Raw genomic sequence first — 20,415 nt, 5'->3', positions numbered from 1 at the left:
TAATACAGTAGAGGGTCATTAAATTTTTAGTGTTCCGTACAAAACTTTGTTCACGGAACACTTACAGGATCACTTCGGTCTATATTTACATTCATTATTTATTTTAGTTCTCACAACGAATAGAAAACCGCATTATCTAAAAAAACAGCCTTTGTAGCAGGCAGGCAGTATACACAAAGAACGTGCACTGTCAAGTCAAGAATTATCAGATTAAACAAGACCGAAGTGATCCCATAAGTGTTCCGTAAACAAAGTTTTGTACGGAACACTAAAAAGCCTAAATTCTTGAAAACACCAATTGGGAATATGTAAAGGTTTTATAATAGAATTGTAAAATTGTATCTTTATTATAAATGCACCCTTACTTCCAGTAACTAAACACTGCCATAGTTCATTTGGTTCGTTCAGTTGCCCAACACAAGAGTTTAGCGCGCTTGCCGGTTCACTCAGTGCGTCTCGATCGACGGTAGCAGGCGCACGTCTCAGGTTCACACAAATCTGAACTTTCGCAATAACTTTTAAACTTTTAAGTGCAAGGACGACCGGTTAAAAGTAAGTCAACTTAACCTTTATATGTTTCTTAAATTTTGTAGTTGAATAAAAAAAGGGAAATTTGAAAGGGTTTAGTGAGAAAACTGTAATGATCGGAAAAACAATACCGACTACAAGGTTGAGCAAGAGGAAAATTGATTTATGAATGAAATGTTTTTCATTAACTGTTATTATTGTGGTGGAAAAGTAGCTTGTTATCATTTGTCAAGCTGAACGACCGATTAACTACAAACAACCAAAAACAACCAATAAATTGTTTGAAAACCTTGTCGTTAATCGGCAATTATATGAACTAAATTATAACTTAAAAAATAGGTTGATATGATTGGAAAATTTTACTTTAATTTTACTAGATTCATAATTATTATCTACTCTAGAAACCTCGATTTGTAGAAGTTTAAGAATATTCCCCAAACAAACAGTAATAATTATATTAAAACGACACGACGTTTAGACGTAAACGCAAAATACGTGTGCGGTATAATAAATCGCATCTAATTAGGAATGGTACGGTAATCACCCCAAGCAGGCGTGTCTCACTCCGCGATTTCGTCGTTTTGCTACAGGTAGCTAAAAGTACATCCGTTCGGCCCCAATTTTGGGGTTAGCCATAAGCCGCGCGTGGCGCTGTCGCCACCTAGCGGCCATATCTGTGCTGATCGTGACAGACGCGTTTTGTTAGAGAGTGAGTCTTCTGTACCTAGTACTATTATTTATTATGTTGCCCCAAGTAAAATATTACTTGTAAATATTAAAATACGTGTGTGGCATAAATACGCATCTAAATGGTACGACGGTAAATAAGACATAAATAAGATGTTACCGACGCAACGAATAGGATAGTTAACCTCTAGCCGCCCATACGTCAAATATTGCCAAGCAAAATGAAATTTTATTTTGTCAACACAAAGTTCAAATTAGAATGGAACAGGAGACCTTTTTATAGGTCTCTGGGCGGCTAGAGGTTAAAATTCCTCGTTCGAATAGATAAAACGTAAAAACAACAGGAACATATCGCTACTGTCTTCTTCGAGTTCTTCAAAGGTTTCACATTTATTCATTTATTTAATCTTTATTGCACATAAGGAAATACACTGTACAAAAGGCGAACTTAAGCCATTAGGCATTCTCTACCAGTCAACCTTTAGGCAAAGCAGATAAGTTGTAGGCGGTGCAAAAACATGTGCTATAGATGATACAATTAGGTACCTGTACGAACACAATACAATCATAATAAATACACTTACATAAACATACATATATGTATATAATATATATCAATAATACTGATACAAATACATATACCTACTTACATATACATACATACATACATATGAAATTAGATGAACTTACAAAGCAGAACCACTCAAGATTTTCCAGTACTGCCAGCAATGTGGACCTCACTTAAGGATTTTTTAAAAGCAAACCTGTTCGGACACTGATTCACAATAGATTGGTCCAAATGTCACGAATTTCAAATTTACACATAATATCCAACAATAATTTCATTATTGGACATATAACCACTTCTAGTTTCAGGACTTCCTGATGTCACTTTAATGATATTAAAATTTGTTATTCACACTGCAAGAGTATTTTTACTAGGTATTTATTGTTGTAATGACTTATTCAATTAAATAAATAATTAAGCACATTTTTTATTTTTGAAGTTCTTGCGACTTGCGACCCTGACATAAGTCACTTTTTTCTTAAAATTACAGTGTTCTATAGAGTTTAAACAACACATTGTAAAATAATAATAAAAGAGTTCCTAAGTCTCGGTGTTACCGACTTGTAAATAAAGTGTGTGGAAGCGGCACAATAAATATAAGAGCATTCTTGCGGAAATATGGCACGATAGTGGCGCTGTCGTACTTTGTTGATGCACAGTAGGTGCATAACTTAGGCGTATAACTTAGACGGACACTATTTATAACTTAATACTCTTTTATACCTACAATTTCAAATTCTTCAACATACAAAACTAGAGTAAGACCAAGACAAGTCTGCAACGATTTTGATATCACACGCAGTGCAAGTGTTATTTATACGTTATAATTTCATAGAAGTTTGACGTTTATAATAACACTAGTACTGCGTGTGCTACCTAAATCGTTGCAGACTTATCTTGGTCTTACTATGAGAGATAGTAACAGTTAAGTAAATGGTCAGTTTTTTCTGTATTAGTGTAAGTAGATGCGGTTTTTCTGACCTCAGAATAAGCTAATTAAATCTCAAACAAGATATGTCCTCGACCTACATAGCCCAGGAGCCGGCATTTCATTTCTAACCGGCGACTTGGAAATTTGAGCAACATTCTAATATGGCGAAATGCTTTAAGTACATAGATTAACCTATAAATTGTTAAAATATGAATAGTTGAACACTACCAGGCGTGGCTCACTCCGCGATTTCGTCGCTTTGCAACAGGTAGCTACAAGTACATCCGTTCCACACAAATTTTGGTGGCTAGCCATAAGCCGCGCGTGGCGCTGTCGCCACCTAGCGGCCATATCTGTCCTGATCGTAACAGACGCGTTTTGTTAGAGAGTGAGTCTTCTGTACCTAGTACTATTATTTATTTTATTCTGTGACACTACTGAACGTTATACTTTAGAAATAAGGACCGATTTCACCTCGCCTCATATTTAAATAAGACTAGCGACCCGCCTTCGTACGGGTTACACAGAACCTTAACATTTTATACCTTTAAGAATCACTCTATTGATAGGTGAAAACCGCATGAAAATCCGTTCAGTAGTTTTTGAGTTTATCGCGACCATACAATACAGACAGACGCGGCGGGGGACTTTGTTTTATAATAGTGATAATGATTTATGATTATATTGATTTATGATATTAATCAAAGCAGCTCTCGTATTCATAAATTCGTTTTGAAACATTCAAGGCAATAAAAATAAATTAAAAAATTAATAGGTACAATGATTTGATATAGCGTGAACAATTTGCAAAGACGCATAAAGCGTTATTGCAAACTGTACACAAACAAATACCGGGTGTAGCCTGTAACACGAGCAAATAATTAAAATATATATTGTACTCCTCAAACGGTGACATTTTTGTTCAACGACTTTTAAAAATTATGAAGTATTTAGACTCCCTATTTTTCATACAAAATAAATATTATCTTCAATGGATGCCATCGCCACGTCATATCATTGTGATTGACGTTGCTTGTCACGCCTTAAACATAACAAAATTCGCAATACATTGCGTCTTAGAATTAACTTTAAAGTGTAATAAAAATCAAACCACAATTTATTTTTAAAAGTCGCTGATCAAATGTTGATCAGTATTACAGCCTACAGTTAAATTTTTTGCTCATATTACAGGCCACACCCGGTATAAGAAGGCTTTTACGTACTTAAGGTTTTGTCTATATTAACTTATCAATTTTTTTTCCTGGTAAGTACCTATTGAATAATGATAATTACTTATCGGACGTCCCTAATCTTTCTTTTGGGGATTTCCTGAAATTGTTATTTTACACGTAAAAACAAACAAAGGCCTTATGCCTGTATTCGGATTTCGAGATAATCACAAGATCTAGAGACGATCTAGAGATCAACTAGATCTACATTAGGTATCGACTAGATATGACTTATCGAATAGAATCGCAGAAACGTCAAATTTGACATATCTATCTTACAAATATCTTTAAATTATTCATATCGTAACATGTTGAAGTCTAGTAGAAATCTTATTCATTTTCCGAATCGAGCCGTTATTCATTACAATTAGATGATTACTTAAATGGAGTCGGACCAAGCTAACTGCAAAGACAAAGTGTTGCAAGATCATAATTAGTGTAATTTTTCTATGAAATAATGATAAAGTTAGACCAAGAAAAGTCTGCAGCGATTTTCATAGCCCACGCAGTGAAAGTTTTATTTTAAACGTCAAACTTCTCTGAAATTATGAGGTATAAATGACACTTGCCCTGCGTGGGCTATCAAATCCGCTGCAGACTTTTTTTGGTCCGACTCTACTCGCTTACTTTGTTCTATAGAAGACGGTGCAAAATTAACTTAGATGGACCCTAACGTATTCATAATCATTTCAAATTTAATTTGTCTAGATCGAATGAACAAGCGCTGGTGGCCTAGCGGTAAGAGCGTGCGACTTTCAATCCGGAGGTCGCGGGTTCAAACCCCGGCTCGTACCAATGAGTTTTTCGGAACTTATGTACGAATCATTTGATATTTGCCAGTCGCTTTTCGGTGAAGGAAAACATCGTGAGAAAACCGGACTAATCCCAATAAGGCCTAGTTTTTCCTCTGGGTTGGAAGGTCAGATTTCAGTCGCTTTCGTAAAAACTAGTGCCTACGTCAAATCATGGGATTAGTTGTCAAGTGGACCCCAGGCTCCCATGAGGCGTGACAAAATGCCGGGATAACGCCAGGAAGAAGAATTTGTCTAGATCGAATAGGTGGAAACATGCTACCCGTAGAGGATTTTCATTAAATTCAGGTTTCTAAACTCGTTTTAAGAAAAAAAATTGAAACCTGAGACTAGACCCGTATCTATTCTAAGCGTAAGATATATATATTATTATTGTGTGTACAATGTATGAACGTGACGCTGAAAACTTACGTCACTCTATGTGCACAACAACAATAATAACTGAAGATCTTATCAAGTTTTACAACAATTATCAACACTTTACAGGAAATGTTGGTTACAGACATACACATACATACATAAACTCACATACAAGCATTCACAGGATATCCTCTTTAAAGTTTCCATACTTAGAATTTTACGGTCGAAGTTTTTATCTAAGTCTTTGTGCCGACCGCCTAAATATACCTGATAATGTTTTGCGAATGTTTCTTAAGTTATTTTAAACTATTAATGAACAAAAAATTATTCGATTCTAGACACAAATAGGTAAAAACTGTCTTTTTGTCGTCTTCTAATTAATTAAACTGCAATATCTTTATCAAAGGGGATGCATCCGGAGCATTGATAGATGAAGGGGACTAACTGAACTAGACTGAGCAACTTTCACACCACGCTTTAAAAATCTGTGCCCTTAAAGTTTAGATGGTGCTCGTCCAATATAAATACTTAGATTAAAATTAGGGTCTAATAAGATTTATTCAATAACAAAACTTATAAACTATTATTAAAATTAAGTATTAACTAATATAATAATATATTAAGTAATCAATTTCAAAAATAATATTAAAGATTATTTACCAAAAATTAACATTTTATCAGAATGACGGCAGCCACCTTAGTTCAGCCCACGGGTGAACTGTGGAAGAAGACCCGAATCGAGCTGAATGAAGATCAGAACACGAAGGACCGCGATCTCGACATCATCAAGGAGTGGCTGAGGAAGCAGCCGCATCTGCCGGATGAGTTTGGTGAGTTGGTACATCCATGATCAATCATCAAAAGGAAAAAACGGAACCCTTATAGGATCACACGTGCGTCTTTCTGTCTGTCCGAAAAAAGCCACATAATAGTTCTTCACTTAAAAGTAGATGACAGGAAAACTTGAGTTCATAGACCGACGGGCGACGAATCCAGCAACATAAAAATTAGTTTAAATGATGGACTTATTCAAAAGGTACCTAAATACAAAATACAGTACTACAGTGCTTTAGCCCTGGTCCCTTAACCATTTACTTTAGAGATACTACTGCGGCGTGTACAAAGTTCGGTTACGATTTATTGTAACTTAAAACGAGGTATTTAACTATGAGTAGATGATACTCATGTAAGATTGTAATGAAACAATGTTTTGCTAGTTTCCATAGGTATATTTTTCCATATATTATTCACTAGCTGTGCCCGCGGCTCCGCCCGCGTGGAATTCGGTTTGTGTCAGTAAGCTGCTAAATATATAAAAAATAGTAAATTACATTACGCTGTATTTTTTTATTCATAAAATTATAACATTTATAATTTCCTGCATGAAAATTTGCTGCATCTTATTGTTTCATACATTTTAGAGCGCGATTTGTAGTATCTAGTCCGACTACGCCCGACTCTTTTAGTATGAGAAAGTCGAAGTCGCCTAGCTTTGGACCGCATTCAGCGCGCCACGTGCGTCGGGCTTAGCCCGATGCTTTGATTATGAGGGTGCCTTCGGCTCCCAACTTTGGCAAGCGTACAGCGTGTCACGTACGTCGGGTTACGCCCGACGCTTTGAGTATGAGGGAGGCGCCCGGCTTTGGAACGCGTACAGCGTATTACGTACGTCGGTCTACGCCCGACACTTTTAGTATGAGGGCGCCGAAGGCGCCCGGCTTTGGTAACCATACAGCGTGTCACGTACGTCTCTTTTAGTATAAGAAAGTCGAAGTCGCCTGGCTTTGGACCGCGTGCAGCGCGCCACGTGCGTCGGGCTTAGCCCGATGCTTTGAGTATGAGGGTGCCTTCGGCTCCCAACTTTGGCAAGCGTACAGCGTGTCAGCACGTACGTCGGTCTACTCCCGACGCTTTGAGTATGAGGGCGCCGAAGGCGCCCGGCTTTGGAACACGCACAGTGTGTCAAGTACATCGGTCTACGCCCAACTATTTGAGTATGAGGGCGCCGAAGGCGCCCGGCTTTGGTAACCATACAGCGTGTCACGTACGTCTCTTTTAGTATAAGAAAGTCGAAGTCGCCTGGCTTTGGACCGCGTGCAGCGCGCCACGTTGTCGGGCTACGCCAGATTCTTTTAGTATGAGGGCGCCGAAGGGGCCCGGCTTTGGAACGCGTACAGCGCGACACGTACGTTGGGTTAAGTCCAAAGCAGTGTCGGATTAAGATATTTTAATGCAGTAAGCATTTCTAGACCATGGTGCCCCTTCTCCCTAGGGTCATTAAGATTACATTATTTTGTTTTGGTAAATTGAGTGAAGTTCATTGCCGCATTACAGCTGAGAATGGAAATCAGTCACATTCTTTTATCTCGATAATTGACAGTGCCGCAGCAGTAATGTTGCAACAGAGTACCTAATGCTGCTGCAGTCGCCACCCGAATGTCACCTTTATCATAGCTTAGGTTAGAAAGTAATAGAAAACGCGAGCGAAGCGAGCGCGAAAATTTTTCGATATAAAAACGCAATTTGATAGACAGTTGTACATTTTTACTTTTAGTATGGAAATCAGTCACACCATTTTATCACGAAAATTGACAGTGCTGCAGCAGTAACGTTGTAACAGAGTAATGCTGCTGTAGTCGCCACCCGAACGTCACCTTTATCATATCTTAGAAAGTGAATGAAAACGCGAGCGAAGCGAGCGCGAAAATTTTTCGATATAAAAACGCAATATGATAGACAGTTGTACATGTTTACCTACTTTTAGTATGGAAATCGCTCACATCATTTTATGACGAAAATTGACAGTAACGTTGCAACAGAGTAATGCTGCTGCAGTCGCCATCCGAATGTCACCTTTATCATACCTCAGAAAGATATTAAATACGCAAGCGAAGCGAGCGCGAAAATTTTTCGATATAAAAAATGCAATTTTACTTTTAGTCCCAACCAGGCGCGAATCCAGGATTTCATACAAAGAAGGGATGGGACAGTTTTCTATCAGCCTAGCTTCGCATAGGGCTCATAAAAGATGCAAGAAAGCAGAGCTTGGAATTGACCAAGAGAATTGAATTGGCGAAGTGTGAGCAAGGCAGTAGGCCCAGCTGCGAAAGAGGAAAGCTTGGATCCACGCCCAAGTGTAATTAAGGCAGAAGATCAACTTTGCCGTAAGGCAGAAGGCCTCGCATAAGACCTAACGCGGAACCGCAAAAGAGTGAGAGAGAGTGAAACCCAGATAAATAAATATATACTACATACAAACACGAACGCTGAAAACACAATACACTCTCTCTCACTTTTTTTTGGGTAGTCGTGAAAAAGATGTCACTGTGCAATGAGGGGTAATTAATTTACTGTCGTTTAATTTTGTTGTATATTATTAAATCGACATAATTATTCAATTAAATTTGTTGATGTCCGTACCCACTCATTTAAACTTAGAGTTAATTTGGCAATAACCTTCCTCGGTGGCTATTCATGTCACTACGTATTAAAGTCAGCGCCATCTGTTAGTGTACCAGGGTACTCAATAGTGGTAGCACATATTTGAAAAAAGTTTGCCCCTCCTTCCTAAGTAGCGGCATAAGATTCAGGGGCAAACTTGAATCAAGCGAGTGTTGTGGCTACCCCCCCTTTTAAGGGTTGAATTTTTATAGTCTATAACCTGGCCGGAGATTTTCTCGATAGATTAGTAAAGTTTGCATCAAAATCCGTTCAGCCGTTTTCACGTGATGCGCGTTCAAATAAACAGACAAACAGATAAACAGATAAACAGACAAACAGACAAAAATTCTAAAAACTGTTGGAATGTGTTCTGTTATCGATTCTAAGTATCCCCAGCCAACTTTTTTTCAAATATCTTCCATGTACAGACTTTCTACCCTCTACAGCTTTATTATAATATGTATGTATAGATTACTTGTAAAACCTGATAGGTACTTTTGAACTGACATGACATGACTTTACAGATAACATCTTTATGTAATAACAAGACAACGATGTAATTATGATTGCAGTAACTTCAAAGATTACATTTTTGTGGAATTTGTGTGAAATTTTGTGCAAAAAAATGATGTGATACTTGTAAAAAGTATCCATAGTCCACATAAATTTTTCAACAAATATTTAAACTGAATTTGCTGACAAACTTTAAACTTTACTACTTTATTATCTATAATTATAATTAATTATTACCTATTAATTATAATTAAAGATAATAAAGTAAAGTAAATAAAGCTATATACTTTATTTTTGAACAGAACACAAATTGGTAGCAACATAATAAAAAACTTATAAATATAAAATGTCCCAAACCCTGATCGCTTGGTAGGGTGCCCACGTGCCCAGAAGGCTGACCGCATTTGCCCCTCTAGATAGCAATGCTTATCCTCTGAGCGAAATTTAGGCCTCTGACAGTAAATTAATAATAACTGTCAAACAATCATTTTAAAGTTTATGATTAAATTAAGTATAATATAATACGTTTATGGTACCTAGGTATAACAAATAGCAACCAATAACATTTAAAGAGGAGGAGTGTACCCAATATCGTTGTACAAGTAATTTATAATGTCGAAAAGCTATAACTAAAGTGCTTGCAATAGTTTTTAGTGGCAACGCAGCTGTTTGCAGCAACATTGCTCATCGATCGAAAACTGTTATCGCTTTGCACAGTTTGTTATCTAATCAGCCATTTCCATTCTTTGACATCAACAATTTTCCTAGAACTTTAGTATTTTTCACATAACCTGTGTACGGTGACAGCTGTTATCTCAATACATATTTTGCGTTTGAAAAATTTTATGGAAATGAGATATAAAAGTTATTAAATATTGTAGGGGAGACCGAGGTCAGTTTTGACAGATGAGAGTTGTGACGTTGTCGATTTTTTTGAATCTAATGACTGTTAGCGAGCTCGCAACAGTGTGCGTTTGTTAGCTAGTAACTTGAACTAACAAACGCGCGCTATTGCGACCTTGTTTTTAGTTAATAGATTCCAAAAAATCAACGATGTCACAACTCTCCTCTGTCACAACTTACCTCGGTCTCCCCTAGTCGTGGAATACAATTTGTATCAAAAACTTGTCAGAACTTATCGCTACTTTTGTGATAAGTGTCAATGACCGCTTCAAGAGCATTTTCTTTTTTGCAGCCTGTCAAACTTTTTGATCGCGGCTTTAGTTAGTGCGTAATTGTTATATGTACATATTTACTAGTATGTGTAGATGGCACCCTTATAGGAAGAAGTACCAAAAGGGTTCTTTCCCTGATATTAAATAAATTTTCTCTTATGCTGGGTTGTCGGGTTTTTTAACAAATGTTCTGCTAGCAACTACATTTATCGGCCCTCGTGAACCGACACTGTTCTTAACTGACATGCTAACATTCCAGATGAGCAATGCCTCCGTAACTTCCTTCGCGGCTGCAGCTACTCCCTCGAGAAGACCAAGCGCAAGCTGGACATGTACTTCACCATGCGGGCCGCGTGCCCCGAGTACTTCTGCAATCGCGACATGAGCCGACCGGAGTTGATGGATCTGGCTAACAGAGCGTGAGTATCAATTCATTTTTTTTATTATCCTATCTTATTGTCTTATTGTCCCAAAAAAAAGCAGTGGTGGCCGAGTGGATATGACGTCTGACTTTCAATCCGGAGGTCACGGGTTCAAATCCTGGCTCGTACCAATGAGTTTTTCGGAACTTATGTAATATGTACGATGTAATATGTAGGAAACCTGCATACATCTGCGAAGAAATTCATAGGTGTATGTGAAGTCCCCAATCCGCATTGGGCTAGCGTGGGGACTATAGCCCAAGCCCTCTCGCGCATGAGAGGAGGCCTATGCTCAGCAGTGGGACGTAAATAGGCTGAAATGATGATGATGATGATGATTGTCCCACTGATGGGACTCATTTTCTCCACTCGACCCTGTTGGACTAGTGTTGGTATTTTCCCACTATTTTTACGTACAATGCGTCCAAGTCGCCCGCCATCTCGTTCTCTGTAACCATTTTGGCTCACATTTTCAGGTGCATCAATACAATACAAAGTCTTTTCATTGCATACAATAAAAATAAAAACATTATAGTACCTAAAATATTATAAAAAAACAAGAACTGAAAATAGGCGAGAGATTTGTTCCAGAGAAACTTCGGGTAGCGGAAATTAAAGATCTAAAGACCATGTCTGAAGAAATAGATCCAGCTCTTTAAATCGTAAATATTGAAATGAGATGCGAAATAAAATTAAGTACCTAAAGGCTAAAGAGGTGTTATTTTCAAGATTAGCTAAAGGAATACCTACTAGATTTACTATGAAATCAAAACTTTGAGTGGGATTATATTTATAGGTTAAAAGTTTTTAGAGTAAGAGAAGGCTTAAGGCTTTAACTGCCAAACTTGCTCAAAAAAACTTCAAAAAAGCCGCTTTGGATGAGAATGTCCTGTATTTAACACATCAAATAATCAGTTTTAAAATTCGCGTTTCAGTCAAGGACCACCGCTGCCAGGCCTGACCCCCAACGGTCGTCGTGTCACTATCTGCAGAGGTTAGTTTCAACAAATATGAACACAACAAATTATTTGAACAGAAAATTGTATTTTTACTTAATTTACGTATTTTTCCAGTTTCATCATTTATAACAAAGATAGGGCCGTTGTCATTGACAATCATCTTTTTACTTGTGTGACGCCAAACTACGAGTCAAGGTGAAACGTATTAAGATGTTGCGATTGCACAAATTTTTGAGTGGGTTGAAGCTGCGTTTCTTAAATGACTTCTTTTGTTTTAGCAAAACTTAGCCGCTATACTTTTTTGATTGATACTGTAACTAAAGCCTGACCAGTAATATATGATCACGCCCCATTGCGGAATTTCACTGGAACTAAATTTTTCATTCTATATTGAACACTCACCCTATACATGAGAATAACAGCGTCCTCTTGACAGTGATCACTGATCAATGGTCATATATTACTTAAGGCTTAACATACCAGGAAAGATGACAATCATTAAGAAATCTCCATAGTAATACAGTTGACAAACAAGCAATGACGTAACCGCCTAAAGATTGTCACCTTTGACCCAGTTTCATAGGTAAAGTCAATGTTCTTCGTATATTGTTTTTAAAAGACACACGTTCATTTCCAGGAATAGACAAGAACGTTGACACTCATCAACTGATCGACGCGTTCAAGATGGCCATGATGATTGGCGATGTGCGACTGAAAGAGGAGATAGAGGGAGTTGGAGGAGATGTCTACATTCTAGACGCTTCTGTCGTGGCTCCAAGCCACTTGGCCAAGATTTCACCAACCGCTGTGAAAAAGTTCTTGATATGCGTGCAGGTAATTATTTAAATTAAATCATGCTTGTATCGGTATTACGAGTAGGTAATTTGGGGCAATTGAGAATAGAGAATAGAGAGCGTTTATTCGAGGCATATAAAGAAGAAAATAATGCGTAACATAACTTAAATAAGCCACAAAATGGTAAATTGCTTCCATGGGTCTGCACCTACTAGATAATTATACGTAGGGCCTTCCATCGTGACTTTTTCGTAAGGAAGCGATCATTTGAAGCATTATTTAATTTGTTAAGTAGGTAAGCGTTATAGATGTAATACCTATTGGTCTAAATGTCGAAGGTACCTAACTTGACGACTTAATAGCATAATAAATAATACTCCTTTTTCCCTTCACTGCCATATCAATACTTACATGTTACATGTGTGTTACTTATAACTATGTACGAAAGAACGCCACAAGTTATGTCAACTTAATTTTCTTAGTCTTCTCATCTTAATCTCCCTGTGTCTAAGGGTGGTATTCCATCGGTCCAATTTCTTAGTCCAATGTGTATTGCGTCTCACAATTTGCTTAACAAGAGACTGAGACGCAATGAGATTGGACAAAGAAATTGGACAGGTGGAATACCCTCAGCATATAATGCCAAGATTTTTTTACAACAGAAAAATGCAAAGATGCTATTCCATTTAATTCCCATTAAGTACATCATAATAATACCTTGACATAACCACACGTCAATATATTCCAAGGTAAGCAAAAGTGAGAAAAGTGCCCATGTGCAACTCTTAACTGGCACCTTGGCCTTGGTTGTGAAACTGCACTTAAGAGTAAGTTTCAAGGTGAAACACAAATGTGTGCTGAGATTACACATAATTCTGATGGTCATTTAGATGTGAATGGTAAAAAAATGTTATTTTTAAAATGACTTCAGAGTTGTGAAGGATTGTAGGGGCATATTGTAATTTATAATAATTCTGGTCAATTTCGGATAATCTGTTATACACTGATGAAAGTTAGTTACAAGTTATTAATGAGAATCTATAAATGTTTTTATAAAACATGCTTTCCTTTTTAATTTGTGATGACTACTAAGGCCTAAGCTCTTTTGAATTTGTATTTACATGTTTGACAAAAACACCAACTTTTGGCTCCCTAAGCGTCTATTTGCATTGAGCCTAGAATTACATTCACCCACGAAGTCGTAAGGTAAACGTGCTAGTGCTCGACATGCTAATGCCCAATAGATGACACCTTGGTGTCACCTCTATTGACAATGACTTAAGTTTCAAGATGACCTGTACTGGGACCGCGTCGAGCACCAGTACGTTTACTTTATCACATTAAATCCTAACGAGTCTTATTTCTGTATTTCTGAAGCCTGATTTTTGCAGAAAATCGGTAAAATTTATAATAACTAAACAAACATTGTTTTTTATATTTCAGGAAGCCTACCCTGTAAAGTTGAAAGAGGTGCATATAGTAAACGCATCGCCGCTCATCGACAAAATCATCAACTTCGTGAAGCCCTTCCTTAAGGAGAAAATCAGGAAACGGGTAAGAACTGCAGTTAAACCTTTAAGCGCCACTTGCACCATTCCACTAACCCGGGTTAACCGGTTAAACCTGGAGTTACCATGGTTACAAGTACAATTCTGTGGCCCTAGTGAAAAAGGGTACAAGTCTCATACAGCTTAGGAGTAAAAGGGCACAGGTGTTACTTGGAACTTATACCCATTTACAACCGCGCTGCCCGAGAATTATACCTTTTTTCACTAGGGACACAGAATTAGACCCTGGGCTAAGTTTAACCGGTTAACCCTGGGTTAGTGGGACGGTGCAAGTGCCCCTAAGAAAGTAGAACGTCAAGGCTAGCAACCTGTTTTTGTGTTCTTACATTTTCGTTTCCGAAAGCTACTAAAACATTGGTGATACAATTGCCTATGCAAGGGTCGCCAGGGGGTAGACTCTAGGCCCTAGGGCCTAGAGGATAAAATGTATAATTAAATATATGCCATTACTTACACGAAATACCTAACCGCACAAAAAATGTTAAATATGTAGTAAGTATTAGTGTTCTAAACTATATGGTACTTATTGAAGTAGGTACCTAGCGCACGGATTATCCTTTATCTTTAACCGCTTCAATAAGCGCGCCGATAAAATCTTTATGAACACTTGACAGTACCTACCTAATATCACAAGCCGTAAAAGTATTCATTTAATGTTAAGCTTACTAATAAAATATGTAATTATGTCTCATTGCATCATCTAATGAAATGGAGTAAAGAGCTTAATGGACAGCAACTTAAACTACGTAAATAGTCAATTAAAGGTTGATAATAACATTTTTATAAAATAATAAATACTTAAACTATTAAAAACTTTAAAAAAAATATTTATTCTAGATCTTCTGCCACACCGACTTCTCGACTCTGTACGAACACGTCCCACAGGAGATGTTACCGGAAGAGTATGGTGGCAACGGAGGCTCCCTTGCCGATATTAACAGTAAGTTATATTATGTTTTATTTACACTTCCTTTTCTAAAGCAATTTCTACTTTTAACGGCCTTATAGTAATGTTAAAACGTACTTAACGTTCGCATCTGTCACCCCGGTACATTTTGTGTTTCTCGATAAACAGCGGTTACCTTGGTTAAGTACATCGTCTGTTCCGGTACTTAAGCCGACCACTGAGGTCACCGGACGATGTCGGCCTGTCAGTTAGAACAAAAATTTTACAGTTCCGAACAACTGACCGGCCGATATCGTCCGGCGGACTGTTAGTCAGTGGTCGGGTTTAGATACTGACAGATAACGCACACCCTAACTTCTGATTCTGTTGGACCTTAAAAATTTGAAATACATAATCTGCGCTGCTGCGGATATTGCAGAGCACCACTAATAATAATTTTGTTTGAAATTTAGCCCTCAAAATGGGACTGTAGGTTTTAAGTGGGTTTTAACGACTTACGTGGAACTCATGTTAAACAATTAGGTACTTATTTAACTTTTGATAGACTAAGGCACATAACACTGCACTTTATTATGATCATGTACCTATTTAATAAGATCAATTGATCATTATTTTAACGGAAAATGTTTGACAGCAGCATACAAAACGTTAAAGTGCTGCTCTCCTAAAATATCATGTATACTATAACCAATGATACATTGATTGGGTAAGATGCGTAAAATCTAAGACAATTTCGTGCTTCAAATTTGACAGGCAAACAAGATGGCGCTGTACAGCTCCATACATTTTGCGGTAACTCTGATTGACAAAAGTTGACGTTTGACAATTCAGTAATCGCAAAATATATGGCGCAGTACAGTGCCATCTGTTTTGGATGTCAAACTTAGGGGCACGTTTTTTTCTTAGAGTTTACCTCTCTATTACTATCAATTCTCTTTGCTATAACGATATAATCAATTTACAGAAGCGTGGCACGCGAAGCTGATCGAATACACCCCCTGGTTCAAGGCCCAAGAGTCAGTGAAAGCCAACGAAGCCCTCCGGCCCGGGCGGCCCACAAACTACGACGAGCTTTTCGGCATCGACGGCTCCTTTAGACAGCTCTCTATAGACTAGGATGTGTTGTAATGGGGCCCACTGATTACCAGTCCGCCGGACGACATCGGTCTGTCAGTTGTTCGGAGCTGTCAAATTTTTGTTCTGATAGGCCAATATCGTCCGGCGGCCTGTTAGTCAGTCGGGTTTACACTGTAAACTCTCGCGTTTTGTATACATATTTAATTACGCAAACGGGTCTACCGCGACCACAGCTGGTGTAACTCAGCTGAAACGTCGGAATGAAAGGTAAAAACAATGAAATTATATCGCGGTAGACCTGTTGTGTAATTAGAATGAATTGTGTTCACGTGTGGATGCAGTTAAGCGTAAAGATAATACTATAAGGACTTTCTCATTCAAGTGGTGGCACAACGTCAAAAATTTAAGGGCTATGTACATATATAGTTTTTATAACCGTAAAATCAGGTAACTTTAGTCGAGAACTTAGTTATAACTAAGGTCCCAATTTAAGTTTCAATAAAATAATGCATAAGTACCTACTCGTATTTTTCAAATTATGTTGAGTATAATTATAGAAATAGCATTAGTGTCTCTGAGCTCCAAAATAAATGTACCGAGTACAAAATCATAAAGGCTCGTTAAGAATCAACGTTAAAAACTGGACCATAGTAATGTTGTAGTATTGAATTAAAGTTACCTGAGTTTACGGAACGTAAGGAAAATAATTAATAAGTAATGAATGTAACATGAGTGGCTCTTTGTTTGTTCAAAATGTTTTGTGGGATGAATCTTTAATCTTAACAAAAGGCGAAAAATGTCCGTGCGAAGTTAATGATGCAAGCGTTATAATGTAGATTCAAAAATTTAAAAACACAAGGTACTTATGTAAAATAAGGCTTGCGTCTTTACCAAAATACTTTTTTAGAGTGAGTATGGTTGACTTAATACAATTTGTACCGATCTTGTATGTGTATAATAGGTGCAAATTATATTTCGTCAAATATACTAACTTGTGACACAGACGTGGCTCACTGCGACGATCTTTTTACAGCTTTTTATTTGAGACTTAACTTTAGACTGTAATTTTAAGATAAATTTAAGGATGTATTGAATATCCGTTGCTTTAAAAAGTTTTTTTTCACCACACCAGCTCGGAAAGGCTTACTTTGCACTTCAAAAACTGATAGCAAAGTTGCATTTTATTCACATGTGAGGCAAAGTAATCAAATGCAAATTTTGAGTTGTTTTCTTATGTTTGCTGGTAGAATGACTTTTAAATGATGGTTTTGGATGATAAATATTTAATAACGTTCATTTGGATTTGATTTGGTTTGATTTTGTTTGATATTTTACATTTAATATTTGCTTCGGGTTGGTGTGGTGAAAAATTTTGTGTTTCACTCGGGGGCAAATTTTGTTTAACCCTCGTGCTTTGAAACCCTCGCAAAGACTCAAGATTACATTTTCGAACCACTCGCTACGCTCGTGGCTCAATTTTGGAATCTTTCGCTTGCTCGGGTATCAATATTAGCACGAGCGGTTAAACAACGACTTTGCCCCCTTGTAAAACAAATAACTATTAGGTGCCTGAATACCTTTTTTACTATGGCTTAGGGAAATTAATGTGCTTTAAGCATTACTTTAAATGTTACGTTTACTTTTTTATTTCGTGATACTAATGCTGTTAGAGCTATTATTTCTTTATTTCCTTGTTTTACGTTTATTGCGTATATTGAGCTGGGTAAAATAAGGTTATCATTTATATTAATATTCATACCTGGGATAACTCGAGGCATCTACCGGGTGTGGCCTGTAACATGAGCAAAAAATTAAACTGTAGGCTGTACTCCTCATACTGACCAACATTTGTTCAGCGACTTTTAAAAATAACTTGGGGTTTGATATTTAATACACTTTAAAGTTTATTCTAAGACGCAATGTATTGCGAAATTTGTTATGTTTAAAGCGTGACAAGCAACGTCAATCACAATGATATGGCGTGGCGATGGCGTCCATTGAAAATAATATTTATTTTGTATGAAAAATAGGGAGTCTAAATACTTCATAATTTTTATAAGTTGTAGAACAAAAGTGTCACCGTTTGAGGAGTACAATCTATGTTTTAATTATTTGCTCGTGTTACAGGCCACACCGTGTATACGAAAGTGATGTAGCAAAATATTTTATCGACAAAAAATATATCGATATTACTGTCAACATCTAAATGTTATTCGACATAAATAAATATTACTTATTTTTTCCTCATTTTTAAATAAAAAACTAAACGAATTAAAATGTGTAGATATATGTTTATTTTAAAATACCTATAGGTAGTTTTGAAAATACATATGTTACAATCAATATTTTTTCCATATTCGTCGGTATTAATGATTGCCGTCTAGATAAAAATCTAAACCTTTTTATAGTAATCGAGATTGTTCATGAGCACATGAATTTAATTATATCGACATCTTTTTTATCGATATCAAATCCCTAGAACTTGCCCCGAGTTATCCCAGGTATGTAATATTATATTTAAGTATGCTTAATTAACTTAATTTTAGGTTTACTCTTTCAGTTTTATAATATAAATCGATTTTTAATTTGCATAGTTTTACTTCTATAACCCCAGGACCACTATTCGACTAGCGTTACAGACATAAGTTGACGTTCTTACTTCTTAAGTATAGTTAATAAATAAAAAAATGGCTTACCCTTCGTTTATTGTGGAAAATAATGCATAAAGGATCTAAATAAGTACCTAGTTCCCGTTCATAACCGGTTTATTATAGAGACTAAACTTATTAATTGAAATTTTAACTTAAATTTATTAAAATAATATGTAGGTAAGTCTGTAAATTAACATAAATATAAACTAACTAACGAATTGTCCGTTCCCGGCCCCTGCAATAATGTACTATTTATAAAAATAAATAAATGCCCGTATAGAGATTCGACCCCAGGACCTGGAGGTCTTGGTAGGCAGAGCCACATCCAATCCAAGCTAAGGAGGCCGTTAGAAACGCACCAAACAAAGTCTGCAGCGGATTTGATAGCCCACGCAGTGTAAGTGTTATGGAAACGTCATAATTTCATACAAGTTTGACGTTTAAAATGACACTTGCACTGCGTGGGCTATCAAAATCGCTGCAGACTTTTTAGGGTCCGAGTCCGACTATATCGCCTCGCCCGTGGCTCTATACTTAATTCACAACAACAAAACACAATTGAGTACGAAACACCATTAATATTATGCTCACGAACTACCAAGCGGCCTTTAAGTTCATACGTCAAGTTACTCATGCGCATCACTGCACGTTTGATCAATTGTGACATTCTTAAAGACGAAATTTGCTTGTATCTTTATAAGAATAACCTGTCACAGCCTCCTTATGGCAAGCGAGAATGTGGTGTCTTTTGATTGAGAACGTCACAATTGATGCGCGGTTGAAGCTTTTGTCATTATCACTAACCAGTAGGTAACTATATGTGTGACCACGAGATCTTGAAGAAATATGTTTAATCAAGAACGTGTTTTTACTGGTTTTATTAACTTTAAATTAGCTTTTTTGGGTTCCGTACCCAAAGGGTAAAACGGGACCCTATTACTAAGACTTCGCTGTCCGTCCGTCCGTCCGTCCGTCCGTCCATCCGTCCGTCTGTCCGTCTGTCTGTCACCAGGCTGTATCTCACGAACCGTGATAGCTAGACAGTTGAAATTTTCACAGATGATGTATTTTTGTTGCCGCTATAACAACAAATACCTACTAAAAACAGAATAAAATAAAGATTTAAATGGGGCTCCCATACAACAAACGTGATTTTTTACCAAAGTTAAGCAACGTCGGGAGTGGTCAGTACTTGGATGGGTGACCGTTTTTTTTTGCTTGTTTTTTTTTTTGCATTATATTACGGAACCCTTCGTGCGCGAGTCCGACTCGCACTTGCCCGGTTTTTTAATTGATTCGTTAGTATTCGAGTCGTATGAGTTTTGTGAAGTGAAAACTTCTTTAGCGGCGCTGGGCACTTTTTGAGGTGGGGAAAAAATTATAAACTCGAGACAGCGTAAGGCGATCACGTGACCGTAAGGTTTAGATGGCCACTCATTTAGATGGCATTGAAATCAATAAAGAAGAACTCAATGACATTACATGAAAAAGGTTCTAAACTTGTACGGGTTGAAATACGAGGATCTCACAGTTACGTTCTAACTTTATATCACTCAAATATAATTCAATAAAGCTACATCTTGATGGAATCGTTAATAAAATTGAACTCTAGTATTTTTAAACTATTCTGACTGACCAGCAATTTCGGAACTAAAGTTTTTCAATAGAAAGGAGGATGACTCAACTTTACATAGTGCTGCAGACATTTTGGACTAGTCATTGAGTTTTCACTTCTGTCGGCACTCCCGGAGTGCAACCCGTTGTTTTTTTGAACGTTTTATCTAAGTAAATT

At 37.1% G+C, this 20,415-nt stretch overlaps 1 protein-coding gene across 1 annotated transcript; it reads left to right on the top strand.

Annotated features, from left to right (window-relative positions):
• The first annotated feature begins 384 nt into the window (after positions 1-384).
• On the top strand, positions 385-18,558 carry LOC134674555 (alpha-tocopherol transfer protein-like). Its single transcript, XM_063532668.1, has 8 exons — positions 385-552; positions 5,797-5,945; positions 10,504-10,663; positions 11,602-11,660; positions 12,263-12,459; positions 13,864-13,974; positions 14,826-14,928; positions 15,860-18,558. Exons 2-8 carry the CDS (start codon positions 5,798-5,800, stop codon positions 16,009-16,011), a joined length of 930 nt encoding a protein of 309 aa, XP_063388738.1. The 5' UTR covers positions 385-552; position 5,797; the 3' UTR covers positions 16,012-18,558.
• The last annotated feature ends 1,857 nt before the right edge of the window (positions 18,559-20,415 follow it).

This window comes from Cydia fagiglandana, chromosome 20 (genome assembly GCF_963556715.1).
Source record: "Cydia fagiglandana chromosome 20, ilCydFagi1.1, whole genome shotgun sequence".
NCBI lineage: Eukaryota > Metazoa > Arthropoda > Insecta > Lepidoptera > Tortricidae > Cydia > Cydia fagiglandana.
The sequence above is the reverse complement of the archived record's forward strand: the minus strand, read 5'-3'. Positions and strand labels throughout refer to the sequence as shown.

What these genes read in the sequence shown, in the direction of transcription:
- LOC134674555 (XM_063532668.1), top strand. Translation starts at nt 5,798, where the DNA reads ATGACGGCAGCCACCTTAGTTCAGCCCACGGGTGAACTGTGGAAGAAG. An exon ending in AGTTCTTGATATGCGTGCAG is followed by an intron (nt 12,460 to 13,863) that starts GTAATTATTTAA and finishes TTTATATTTCAG; the next exon opens with GAAGCCTACCCTGTAAAGTT. An exon ending in CTCCCTTGCCGATATTAACA is followed by an intron (nt 14,929 to 15,859) that starts GTAAGTTATATT and finishes ATCAATTTACAG; the next exon opens with AAGCGTGGCACGCGAAGCTG.